A 12,850-nucleotide genomic window follows, 5' to 3' on the forward strand; every position below is an offset into this window, starting at 1 on the left:
AGGATGGTTAGATAGTTGGCTCGGGGACTTGGAGTTACTAAAAGATCTTAATATGTCTATCCCCATCAGCTCAGTCATGTATTAACTACTTAAAGGCAAAGATGAACCCAAGAAAATATGAGTCCCCTCTCAAGCTGTCAGTCCACATAGAAAAGTCCACACACAGCAGCATTCACACACAGTCAAGGATAAATTCACACTGACCAGGATGTAGGGAGCCAGATACACACACATGTGGACAAGAACAGAAATCTGACATTGATACCTAAATATAACCAACACAGCCCAGTTACATACACACACATGTAGACACTGATACACTAAGTGGTAAGGCAGACACTGAGAAGGACACACTATTAATAGGAGACACCAGCACATACCCACTCAAGCAGATACAGACCCACACAAAGATGGGGACACATGGCTCATGCACACAGAGAATGGATAAGTGCTCTCTTGTGTCTCTGTCTCCGTCTTTCTCTGTCTCTCTGTCTCTGTCTCTCTCTCTCTCTCTCACACACACACACACACCAGTGCATACAAAGACCAGGAGGCATGTTGTATTTAAAGCCAGTCTGGATTCACTTAACACAAGGACATGCATCTTGCAAGGACATGTTTAGAGACAAGGTCATTCACAGACAAGGACACAGATACGCAGAAGTGCCCATCTATTCAGAGACATACACACAGAGATGTTTTACACACACACACACACACACACTCACACGCCCCTACCCCAACAAGCAGAACACGAACAGGATCAGTCTTTTTCTCGCTGACAAAGGAGCAACCAGGGCTCTCTTGGGTTTAGCTACATTCCAGCTACATTTTACTTCTAGAAAGGCACTCACCTGGGTCTTGCTACACATGCAAAGTTTTGGGGCCACTTCCCTCTGTGCTTCATCTTAGAGGAGAGATGCTGAAGAGGAGGAGTTCCATCCATATGTGCTGTTTTCTCTTGATGCGGCAAACCTCGGCAGTGCCTCTGTTCCCCTTTTCCTTCCCCATCCCCACCCATCCAGCCTGTCTCTTAATCCTGCCTGAGTTATCTTAGGAACTTTCTCAGGCTCAGCCCTTCCTGACCTCTCCTCAGCCTTGGCCCTAGTTGCCGTCCCCCCAAGGCCCACAGCCTTCCATCTGGCCTTGGTTCCCCCTCCTCCTCCACTTCACCTTCCCACGGGACATTCTTTCTCAGCTTCCCCTGCCATTCACATTTTAAAAACAATCAGTGTCTTTTTGGTTCAAATCAGGATTTATCTGAAGAGGAGGAGGGAAGCAACCCTCTAAATCACTCCAATCCTTTCCTCACAGAGCAGCCCCAGAGATGATTTAAAAATGCAAATGTGAGGGCAGTGACTTTATTTCATTTGCTGGTGTATATATATCTCCAGGGCCAAGAACAGTGCCAGGCACATAGCAGGTGCCATTTTCAGCTAAAATGTCACCTCTCCAAAGAAGTCTTCCTAGATCCCCTCGGGCTGGGTAAGATACACACACACACACGCACACACACACACTTGCAGGTGCACACACATGAACACACATGCACTATAAAGTACATATACATATATATCTTGTAAATGATATATACATGATATGTCATATATGTATCATATATATCTCTTATAAGTGTCAAGCTATATATATATATATGTATGCATGTATATTTTCATGTAGACTTAATCTAATCACATGAGCACTTTAAAAGCAGAGAGTTTTCTCAGTCCAGTAAGCAGAAGGGAAGTTAGAGGGATTCTAAGGATGAGAAGTGTCTGACATCCTAATAATGACCTCGAAGATGGAGGAGGCCATGTGCAAGGACCAGAGAGTCGCTTCTAGGAACTGAGAGTTACTTCTGGCCAATGGCCAGAAAGGAAATAGGGGCCTCAATCCTACAGCCACAACGAACTGAATACTGCCAACAACCTGAATGAGCTTGGAATCTGGCCGATGTCTCGTGAGGCCCTAAGCAAAGAACCCAGTTGAGCCTGTTCAGACTTCTGACCTAGAGAATGGTAAACTAATAAATGTTTTTTTTTTTTTAAGCCTCTTTGTTACACAACAACTGAAAGCTAACACACGTGTTATCTTACTTAATCCTCACAACCATCCAAAAGGGAGGGTTTGCATCCCCCTTGTACAGATGAGGAAACTGGCAGATGAGGTAAAGGACTTTGCCTTAGACCACATGCAAGGATAGCGCCACAGTCTGGATCAAAACTCTGTGCTCTTGCCATCTCAGCAGGCTGCTTCAGAAAGCAGATGTGGAAGCAGCTGGGAGAAATTAGACATCTGGGCCTGACTAGGTGGGGACCGAGGTCTTGGGTCAAGGCCAGGGAATGGAGTGCGGGTTTCCGATTGTGATTGTGTTCACCTACGGGGCTCTGCATGTCTGAGCGTGTGTGTGTGTGTGTGTCTGTGTGTGTGTGTGTGTGTGTGTGTGTGTGTGAGTCCCTGGGGGTTTATATGTGGGAGTGTCTGGGTGAATGTGTGAGTCTGGTGGAGTGTATCTGTGTCCCTGTATGAGTCTGAGGGTGTCTGTGCATCAGAATGTATCCATCACCAGGAATGACTAAGTCTCTGGGGCTGTGTCTGGGTGTGAACCTGTGTGTGCCCACTGAGGTGTGTCTGAGTGTCTCTCTTTGAGGGTCTGGGTCTGAGGGTGACTGTGTGTGAGTCTGACAGGATTTGTCAGGGTATTTCTGGGTGTATGTGAATGGGTGCTGAGGGGGGGGGTCAACGTTAGGAGGGGCACTGGTGTCTCTGTGTGCAGGTCTGAGAGTGTATCACTGAGTATGAGTGTCTGTGTGTGAATTCTGTGAGGAGTGTGGGTTCACGAGGGTATGTGTGCCCACCTGAACTTCTCTGTGGGTTCGTGTGGGCTCTGAGGGTCTCCCTGTGTGGTTAAGGGTGTCCCTGTTTGTCGCTCTGAGTGTGTCTGCAGGTCTCTGGTTGTGAGTCTGGCTGTGTCTGTTGATGTACCTACCTGCGTGGGTCTCGGATGTCTGGAGTCTCAGGGGGTCTGTGGATTGGTTACCCCAAGGGTCTCTATGAGTGAGTGAGTCTGGGTGGATCTCTCTGGGTGTGTAAGAGTCTGAGGGTGTCCGTGGTGTACATTGTAGAGTGAATGCACTCTTGTGGGTGCCTGTTTGTGCTCCTGTGCGGGTTCATGTGTGAATCTGAGGATCTCGAGTGCCGGTCACTGTAACTGTGTCGCTTTCCAGCGCGTCTGTGTCCCGGGGGGAGGCCGGTCTCAGTCGGGGACTGGACGCCTGGATCCGGGGCGAGTATGGGGGCTGAGTGTGGGGGAGGGGACAACGTGGGGGGCGCGGCCCCTGGACTGGGAGCTCAGCAGCCCTGCGCGCTCCACCCTTGGGGCGCGCACACCTGGCGGCCTGGGCGGCGAGCAGGGGCCCCGCCCGCGCCCTCCGGCTCCCACGCCCCGCGCGCGGCGCCCCCTCCCTCGGGCGGTGCCGATTGGCTGCGGCGGCGGCTCGAGCCCGCCCCTCGCGTCCGGCGAGGGGCGCCGCGGGCCAGAGCGAGCTGCGCCGCCACAGCTGCCGCCGCCGCCGCCGCCGCCGCCGCCGCTGCCGCCGCCGCCGGCACCGCTGCCCCCGCCGCCACCGCCGTCACAGCCGCCGCCGGGAGAACAGCGCGCCTCGGGTCCGCGGGCCGCCAGCTCCCGGCCCGCCCTCCGGCCCTGCCGCGCCCGCCAGCCCCGCCGCGGAGCCCCGGCCCGGCCTCGGGCCGCCGCCACCACGCCGCGCGCCGTACTCCGCGTCAAGAATGGGGCGGCCAAGCTGCCCAAGCCGGCCGCCGCCGCCGCGGCCGAGGCGCCCGGCGCCGGTGCGGGCATGGAGCGCTCGCAGAGCCGCCTCAGCCTGTCCGCCTCCTTCGAGGCGCTCGCCATCTACTTCCCGTGCATGAACTCCTTCGACGACGAGGACGCGGGTAAGCGCGTGGCCCGCCCCGGATCCCCGGGGGGCGTCCCGGGAGCCAGATCCCGAGGCCCCCTCCCCGACCCGGTGCGCCCTAAGAGGTGGCCACTCTTTCCTCCCCACCCCCAATCCCAAGCACGCTCGGGGATGCGCCCCCGGGGTCTTCTTTCCCACCCACGGGACCTCAGATCTCTAGGATGTGGGGTCTCCTCGCCTCCAGCCGCCCCCAGGGACCCCTAGATCATCTGCATTCACCCCTTTTCCGCAAGTGGGCCCTTTGGGTCGCCTGGACTTAGCTCTCCCTACTCACCTGCGCCTACTGAATGCTCCCGGTCTTGTCCCTGGATCCGACCCGCCACCCTCCCCGAGCTTCCTGTATGTGCCCACTCCTCAAACCCCGGGGCTTTGGCCACCTCACCCCCGGGGCTCCGACGCTCCCCCCGCCATTGGAGGTGGCGCGCAACCTTACCGCTCCATCTTTGTCTTGGCTGCATCCAGAGACTCCCTGCCCAAGACCCCCGCCCTGCGCCCAAGGCCTTGAGCGCCCCTGTTTGTCTCTCCTCTTTCCCCAGTCCTTTAAGGACTGGGGCGGACCGCGAGGGAACCGGTCGGGTGACGGCCTTTCCTCTCGGTTCTTCCCGGCGGTTCCCCGAGGGAGGCGTAGGGCGGCACCGACTCTACACCTGCGCGCCCTCCGGAGTGTGCCCCTGAGCCCGGGTGCTCTTGTGCCTGGAGTAGCCCTTCTAGGTGGGCTGAACCGGGCCACCATACAGCGGCCCGAACCTCAGGCTCCCAGGCCTGCGCGCAACCCCAGCCAGAGCCCAAGGGGCGGGGAAATGTAGGGAAAACAGCTCTTGGGGGCCCTGGGACCAGGCAGAGGAAACAGAAGGGCTTCAGATCTGGTTCTGCGGTGAGGAAGCGAAGCCACCAACAGGTGGGGTACCTAGAGGGCTTGGGTGAGAGTTCCCCAAAGAGTGCCAGATTGGGAGTTGGAATGAGGTTCCAGTCTTGCTTCTCTCCGTATTAGCCATGACCTTGAGCAAGTCATGCCACCCCTAGCCTCCATATCCCGATCTGTAAAATGGGATGACAGTACCTCAGACATAAAGGTAAAGTTAAAAGTGTTTTGTAAGCTGAAAATCTGAGAGTATTTTAATTCAATGAGGGGATGAAAGGGAAAGGGGTGTGTGTGGTGGGGAGGAGCAAAATGGTTTCATGGACACTTTTGAGAACTTGATGAAAATATGGACAAGTTCTCCAAAAAATACACATAGGCACCATCCAAAAATTTTTGTCCACAGTTTTAGGGAGTTCATGGGCCCTGCTTAAGACTCTCTGCCTGCAGGGACCCTTATCTGGTCAGCCCGTTATCTGATAAGCCTTGGATGGAACAGTGGGTGATGGGTGCTCATGTCTTTCTGCTGGAGCAGGAGGCAGGTGGGGAGAAAGGGAGAAGGTTCTCCAGAAGAAAGTGTTGGCTGAGTGAATGAATGGGGCTACGTGAGGCTGACCCCTGACAGACCGGTCTTGCTGTTGACCTGGAGATGGGGATGGAGTAAAGATGGTTACTGCAGAGCCATTTTACAGAATCACCATTTTACAGAAAAAATAACTGAGGTTCAGAGGCTTAACTTCCCCTGTGATGCAGCTGAGGGAGGTTGTACTATTATTCTGGACAAGGCAAGGTGAGGAGGGGTGGAGGGGCTCTCCTAACCCAGTGGCGGCCTCTGGAGCAAAATCTGGGAGAGGAAGTCTGGTTAGCATGGGGGCTTGGGGAGGGAGCCCCACCTGCCTCGGTGAGCTGGCTCCCCCACCCCTCACTTGACGTTCAAGGACGCTTCTGAAGTTCCAACAGGCCACTGGGGTCTCAAGAGGCAAGGTGCATCAGTGGCAGGGCCAGCTGGGTTTTTCTTCAAAGTCATGCTCCATGTCATGGTTCAGATGCCTTGGTTATTATTGTTGGTTGCTGGTGACTTGCTCTGGTTTCATGTAAGTCAGAATAGATAACTTCATGGAATATTAGAGATTATTAAAGGTCCCTATTTTTTTTTTCCCAGTGGGTTTCTTCAAATTCTTAAGTTTTTCACTTGGAGCACCTAGAAATCATCTTGTCCAACCCTTTTTCGCCCCCAAATTGGTGTGTGTGTGTATTTGTGTGAATGTATGCATGTGTGTGAGATTGAAGCCCAGTGTGTGTGTGTGTGTGTGTGTGTGTGTGTGTGTGTAACCCAAGGTCACCCAGTGAGGCAGGCACACAGCCAAGACAAAAATCAGGTTTCTGGTTCTCTTTCCAGTAAAACACTAGCCCTCTCTCTGAAAGAGGATTTTTTTAAAAAGTCAAATCTCACTGTGTAGAAAATGGTTCCCAGGTGAAGAGGTCCCAGGGAGCGGCTGACAGCCAAGAGTTTGGTTTGGGCATCTCATGCTCACGGTCTGCTCATCTTAAGGGATGCTTCGAGTTTGGGAGGAGGAGGGAGGAAGTGAAGTTTCGTTTCGGGAAAGCTAATGAGTGTCAGGTGCAAATCGGAAGTAGGGAACGTTGTCTTGGTGCTTAATTTCTCCTGTTCTTCTCAAAGTCATTCATTTTCTCCTAAAAACACAAGAAGCCCCTTGGATTTATTCTTTTAGAACGGCATCACCCTGAACTAATTTCGAAAAGCGGTTTGAATATTTCTTAGATACTGGACAGAGACTGCTCCAGTTGCAGGGCTGTCGGGATTGGCTTTGCTTTACCTTTCTCTTCTTTGCTCCCTCCCCTCACCAGTTTCGTGCCCCTCTGTCCCCGATGACTCAGAAGTGTCCCTGATGGGCCTCTGGCTCATCTGGGGGCCTCCCCTTTGTTGCTGCTTCTGACTCCTGTCCAATGCACCTTTTTCATCAACCAGATTGACTCAGAGCCATCTTCAGGGCTTACATGCCACCCTTCAGCTGGTTTCCTGAGAAACTGTATGAGGAGGAGACTTTCATTAGCCTTAACTGGGCCAGAGCACTTTCCTGCCTTGGGCTTGGGAGCCTTGGACATTTTGTCAGCAAAGGAAGCTGCCCCTTCCACCCCTTTCTAGCCGCCCTGCGGTTCAGGATGCTGGTCATTGCAGATTCCTAGAATTCCTCCCAAGGAACATCTTCCATTGTGCACTGCGAACCCATTGCTTACACTGCTTTTGCCCCTTTTCACAAAGATGCTGAGGCTTTAGAGAGGCATGCTCTTGGGAGGCATTTTTTGTGTCTGTGTCTTCGTGGCTCATCCTTGCTGGTACTGGCTTTATAATTGAGGAGGGGTGGGGCAGGGAGGAGTTAGACACGTGACATCTGCTTTTTCACATCTATATTGTTGGTTTGCTGGTGACTTGGAGGAAGAAACTAATAGCATGGACCACAGAGGGTCAACATTTTTTAAATGATTACCTTTCTCTAAGTATCCTCCTAGGCACTTTCAATATTGTTGTCTTTCCTCACAGCAATTCTATAAAACTAACATTTAGCATTCCCCATTTTCAGATGAGAAAACTGAGGCACAGAGAGAATATGCATTCAAGGTCACTGAGCCGGGAAATGAGGGTGGTAGGATTTGAACTTAAGCAGTCTGACTCAGGCATCTATGCTGTTGATTATTATGCTCTTTGTGCTACGAAAAGGGCTTAGTACAGTACCTGGCACTAGATAGGCTCTCAATACCTGTTAGCGCTTATCTTTCTTATTACCAAGTAAGACTTATTTCTGAGCATGACTGTAAAAAAGAATCTGTGGGTTTGAGGAGGGGGGGTAGCCTGGTTCTCAAAATGTTAGCTTTTATGATTTTAATAAGCTAATTTTATTGCACTGTTACAGCTATTAAGGCAGAGTTGGGCCCTTCTTCTTGGAGGGGGTTTAAAGATGGGATTTGGGGGACTTGCATGTGGAACGAGAGGGTGGGGAGCACCTAGCTCCCCATTTCCCTGTTCTCTTTAACAGTTAATTTTCATTACATCTACAGTCCCAGCCCTGCCACTCTGCCTTGGGGCACAGCTGGGGAGCAAGAGTGTCTTCAGTATCCAGCAAATGCCAAAGGGCGTTGCTAACATCAGGGTCTGGAATTGAGGATGGTGTCCCTGAGTCTGACCAAGTGGTTTTGGCGTCCAGTTCTCCCCCACCCGCCCGGGAGAGGGGCGGAGAAGCTGGAGCAGCCAGCTCCGATTTGCCCATAGGATGCTTCGATCCAGCGCAAGGAGGAAGTTGCCATGGCAACACGGGCCGGCTACCGGTCCCTCTCCTAGCAGTTCGGGCCACATTTCTGGGCTGGAAAGCCCTTCGTGGTACTGCCTTCTTCCGCCCAGACCAAATCTGGTGGGTGGGGTGGCTTGGTGGATGGGTCCCACAAACTAGTGCTAAAGCCCACTTCCCTTGTTTTTGGACGGAGGGGAAATGGAGGGGGCTGTCTGAGTTACTTCTCCTGGCTCGTGGGGTGGAGATACTCCTGTCTTGCCAGGCAGATCTCAGCAGGGGTAATGAGAGCTCCAAATCCTGCCCCCACCCCAGGCACCTGGCATGACCTCGCTGGAATCCACCCTCCCTTCCCCAATTTACTCCTTTTGGCAAGGTTTTCTTTCCCAGACCAAGTGCTAACTTTTGTCCTTGAAATTTGACCTGCGCTTTTTCTGGGAAACAAAATGTCCTGCTGTCCCACCCCTTCCCCCTGAGATGGTGGGAACAGAGTACTTCAGCCCTAAAGGGGGGCTGGGGCTGGGTGGATAAGGGGGCGTGGTGAGGGGGGAGGCTTTAAAATACCCTTCAGGATCAGGGCCACTTGAGGGTGTGAGGTGGAGGCTTTGAAGCCTCCATTCCCACCCTTGTCCCTAGGGCAGGCCACTTCCTGTCCCCCCTCTGCCCCTTTCCCTAATTTACCACCAAGCACTGTAATCTCTTTTATGGGCTGGGAATTGGGCAGAACTCTTCTAGTTTTAGATAACTGAGGCATAGTAAGGAATCGAACCAATTGTTCCCATCATTCAAGTTGTGGGTGTGTGAAAGTGTGGCCCCAAACTACTTTATCTTAAATTACTCTGAAAGAAGTATTTCAGAAAAATTGGGTGATGGGGAGTCATCCCTTCCCCCATTACACAGATCACTGGCCTATGGATCTGCTCTGATGCAGTTCGAGCTCTTTCCTAAAATTCTCTCTTTCTCTGGCACCCTCTCTTCCTTGTCCCCAAGCTGCCAGACTCGTGGCTTCAGCTTCCTTGGCTTTTGCAGCTGCCAGAGGCCCACCTGGTTCTGTTTGGTGGGAAGGGGAAAGGAGGGGCCCATTCCCCTTGTCTCCCTTTGAGAACTAGGCTCTGCCTTCCTCCCCACCCATCTCCATCCCAGAGGCCGAGCCTGTTCTAACTAACTGAAGGCGGAGTGAGGGCAGGGCGGAGGTGCGGAGGAGAGCAGACCGCAAGCCAGCTGACCCTCTCTCCCATCTCGGGGGCTTTCTTTTCCTCTGCCTCTTCTGACATCTTTTCATTGTGGCCTTAACAACCATCGCTTCAGCATTTCTTTTAAGAGTTGTTGGAAAGGCACCAGTTTTGGAGGATGTGCTCAGAAGGGTGCAGACATCTCCCCCACTGTAATCTGTGTACCGCTCCGCCCACGATGTTTTCCGGTCAAGCCCACTGTCTTACTGTCAGAGCTCCAATTCCCAACCCCACACCCAGTCCCCTGGAATGACCGACTGGAATTCTCTCCTTCTCCCACCCAGTTTACTCCATGGGGCTTAGATTTGACTCCACTTTGGTGCTAGGGCCTCAGGCAAGTCCTGGGTCTCAGTTTCCCCATCTTGAAAAAGGGGTTAATTATCCTTGTCTGAGCATCTCTTGGGGTTGTAAAAATAAAATGATCAAGAGGCTTGCTTGGCTGTGCTCAGTGCTTTCCATAATCTTACTGAATCTTTTAACAGCCAAAAGGGGTAGCAGCTGTTGCCGATGTACCCATTTTGCAGATGAGGAAAAGCCAGGCAGCTTGGTGTAGTTTAGTGACTTTTTTGGGTTTCATGGTGGTGATACAAACCCAGGCGTGTTTGACTCCAGAGACCACCCTCTGCCTCTTGGCCCGAAATGAGATTCCTGGTGGGAACGGGCAGTGTAAGCCCCAGGGGCTGTGCTTGGGCTGTCAAAACAGCCACTGACAAAGGCCAGGGTGTGAGGGCCTGTTCACATTCAGATGCATCCCTCCAGGGTCTGCCGTCCCACTGCATTCCACCCCAGCCCACTGGAGTGCCTTCCTGGCCATCAGTTCAGGATGATCCCCGTCAGAGGGCTGCCTGGCCTCCTTGGAAGAATCCAGTTGTCTGCCCTGGCCCTGGGGGCTGAGCCATCACCTGCCTCTCCAGACCGATGTAGGCCAATGCTGGATTATATTTAACGCTGTGCTATTTCCACTTGACAGCTCCAGAGAGCCATCCCCCCTCCCCTTTTCTCCTTCCTCCCCCCTCCCCTTCTGATTCACTCGGAAACTGACAAGGCTGATGTCAGCGCCTTATTCTTAGCCCCCGTAATTGTAACTGCATTTAGCAGTGCGCACTTCATTAACAGTTTCTGCGACGGGGGAGTGAGATGACTGCACGGCTGGGCAGGGACACGGGTGGGGGTGGGGAGGGGGCAGCTGCTGCAGGGACCCTGGCCAGCTGCCGCTTCTGAATGGACCAGCTGGGCAGGTTCCAGGCCTGGCTTTCCAAGACTAGCAGTCTTGGAAGGCCCCTTGGAGAGCATCTAGTCCACGCTCCTCATTAGGCAGGGAGGGAAACTGAGGCTCAGTGAGGCAAAGCAGCTTGCCAAGGTCACGTGTTAAGGATCCAGGGCTCTGGCCTTTGAGTCTAGGTTTTCTTCTTTGGTATTATTCATTCAGCTAATATTTAATTAGCTGCTCAGTGCCAAACAGCATTCTAGGTGCTGGGGCTATGTCGGGGGAACAAGGCAGACACAGTTTCTGCACTCACGGAGTTATGTTCTGAGGTGGAGGAGACAGACAATAAGCAGGAAAGCAATTAAACAATAATTTCAGATTGTGTTAAGTGAAATGAAAATAAGACAGTTTGATGGGATAGGAGATAACATTAAGTAAGATAGTCAGGAAAGGCTCACTGAGGAGGTGACATTTGAGTTGTGACCTAAATGACAGAGCCAGTAATGGGAATATGAGGGGATAGAGGGATCTAGGCAGAGGCAACAGCTGGTGCAAAGGCCCTGAGGTCAGCGTGAGATTGGGTGTTTAGGGAAGAGAAAGCAGACCAGCGTGGTTAGACTGCATGAGGGGAAACGAGGTCAGAGGAGTAAGCTGGGGGCAGATCACTCAGCCTGGTAGACAACGATAAGGAGTATCAGGTGGGGAAACTGAAGTTCAGATTGAGAATGGAAAGGACCCCCAGCTGGGTAAAGACAGAGAGAGGCCGAGAACTCCCGAATCCCTGTCTTTTTAGTCCCTTAGACACAGGTGGCTGTGCCTTTAAGTGCATCACGTGGCTTCCTTTCACATTGTAGCTGGTAGTGTGGAGTCTGGGAAGGGCTTTTTCTGCCCTCCCTGCCTGCCCCTCTCTCCTCCTCGACTTTCACCCAACCCAGCTGTATAGCTTCTCAGGGTGACGTAGCTGTGAAACTCTGGGGAGCTTTCGTGGTGGGACAGAAAGAACGTGGCTTTGGAATCCAAGACACCTGAATTTTTATCCTGCCCCTGCTGCTTCTAAATTGTGTGACCTTGGGCAAGTGGCTTCAACTCTCCGGGGCTCAATTTCCTCATCTGTAAAAGGGGAGCATAATAATAGCAAGTTCTTCAAAGGGTTATTGTGAGTGATAAATTGATATAATGCACAAAACACACCTACCCCAGAGCCGGGCATGTGGAACTAAGATTTCCTCAGTTATAAGGACTCATGAGATCGTGGGTTTAATGCTGGGCACGTAGTAGATGCTCAGTTAGAGGTTACTGCTGCAATTGTGGTTGTTACTGTTGGTTTTAACAGGTCAGAATCATCGAGGGGGCTTGTTAAAACATAAATTGCTGGGCCTCACCCCAGAGTTTCTCATTCAATCTGGGGCGGGGCCTGAAAATCTCATTTCTTTTTTTTCCCCAAATATTTATTTATTTATTTGGTTGCACCAAGTCTTAGTTGTGGCTCACTGGCTCCTTAGTTGCAAGCACATGGCCTCCTTAGTTGTGGCATGCGAACTCTTGGTTGCAGCATGCGTGTGGGATCTAGTTCCCTGACCAGGGATTGAACCCGAGCCCCCTGCGTTGGGAGCACGGAGTCCTATCCACTGCGCCACCAGGGAGGTCCCCTGAAAATCTCATTTCTAACAAGTTCCCAGGTGATGCTGATACTGGTCCAGGGAGCCTACTTTGAGAATCACTGGGTTAGAGAAAAAGCTGGAGAGAAATGAAAGGTTCTTCTCAACTTGGGATGTCTCCTGGCTACCTGTGTCTTAGATGCTGGGGACATTGGGTACCAAATTCAGGACCCGGGTTTAGTCTTCAGGCACTTATGTTTCCATCACATGGTCTCGGATCAAATGAGCCTCAGCTGCTGCCCTGCTTTGCACTGGGTTTAATGTGAAGGACCCCCATCAATCCTTTTGGAAGTCATCTGTATTAATGATAAATGAGTCGACATGAATAACACATCAGACCATAATATCCTTTTGTGGAATATTGAGGGGCTCAGGTCTAGCACCTTTTACAGAAGGGAACAGGACGTGGTCCCTTTCCTGCATTGGGGAAAGGCAGGACTATGTGTTAAAACCAGGAGGTTCATTTGAGGACAGGTCTCTACTGGGAAGAAGTAAATCAAAGGGACCATCAATGTTAAGGGGCAAAATGCTGGGAAATGCTACCAAGAGACTTTACTGAGTCAGTTTATTTAGATGTTTCTAAGAAAGGGGTCGCTGGTAATTTTCTAGGGA

At 52.1% G+C, this 12,850-nt stretch overlaps 1 protein-coding gene across 2 annotated transcripts in view; it reads left to right on the forward strand.

Moving 5' to 3' along the window:
* Nucleotides 1-3,857: 3,857 nt before the first annotated feature.
* Nucleotides 3,858-12,850, forward strand: part of RIMS4 (regulating synaptic membrane exocytosis 4) — a 61,204-nt gene continuing 52,211 nt past the window's right edge. For both annotated transcript variants that reach the window (XM_068524038.1, XM_068524037.1), the window contains exon 1: nucleotides 3,858-3,954. In XM_068524038.1, the coding sequence (XP_068380139.1) occupies nucleotides 3,858-3,954 (97 nt within the window). The remainder of the gene's footprint in view (nucleotides 3,955-12,850) is intronic.

Source organism: Eschrichtius robustus, chromosome 16 (genome assembly GCF_028021215.1).
Source record: "Eschrichtius robustus isolate mEscRob2 chromosome 16, mEscRob2.pri, whole genome shotgun sequence".
Taxonomy (NCBI): domain Eukaryota; kingdom Metazoa; phylum Chordata; class Mammalia; order Artiodactyla; family Eschrichtiidae; genus Eschrichtius; species Eschrichtius robustus.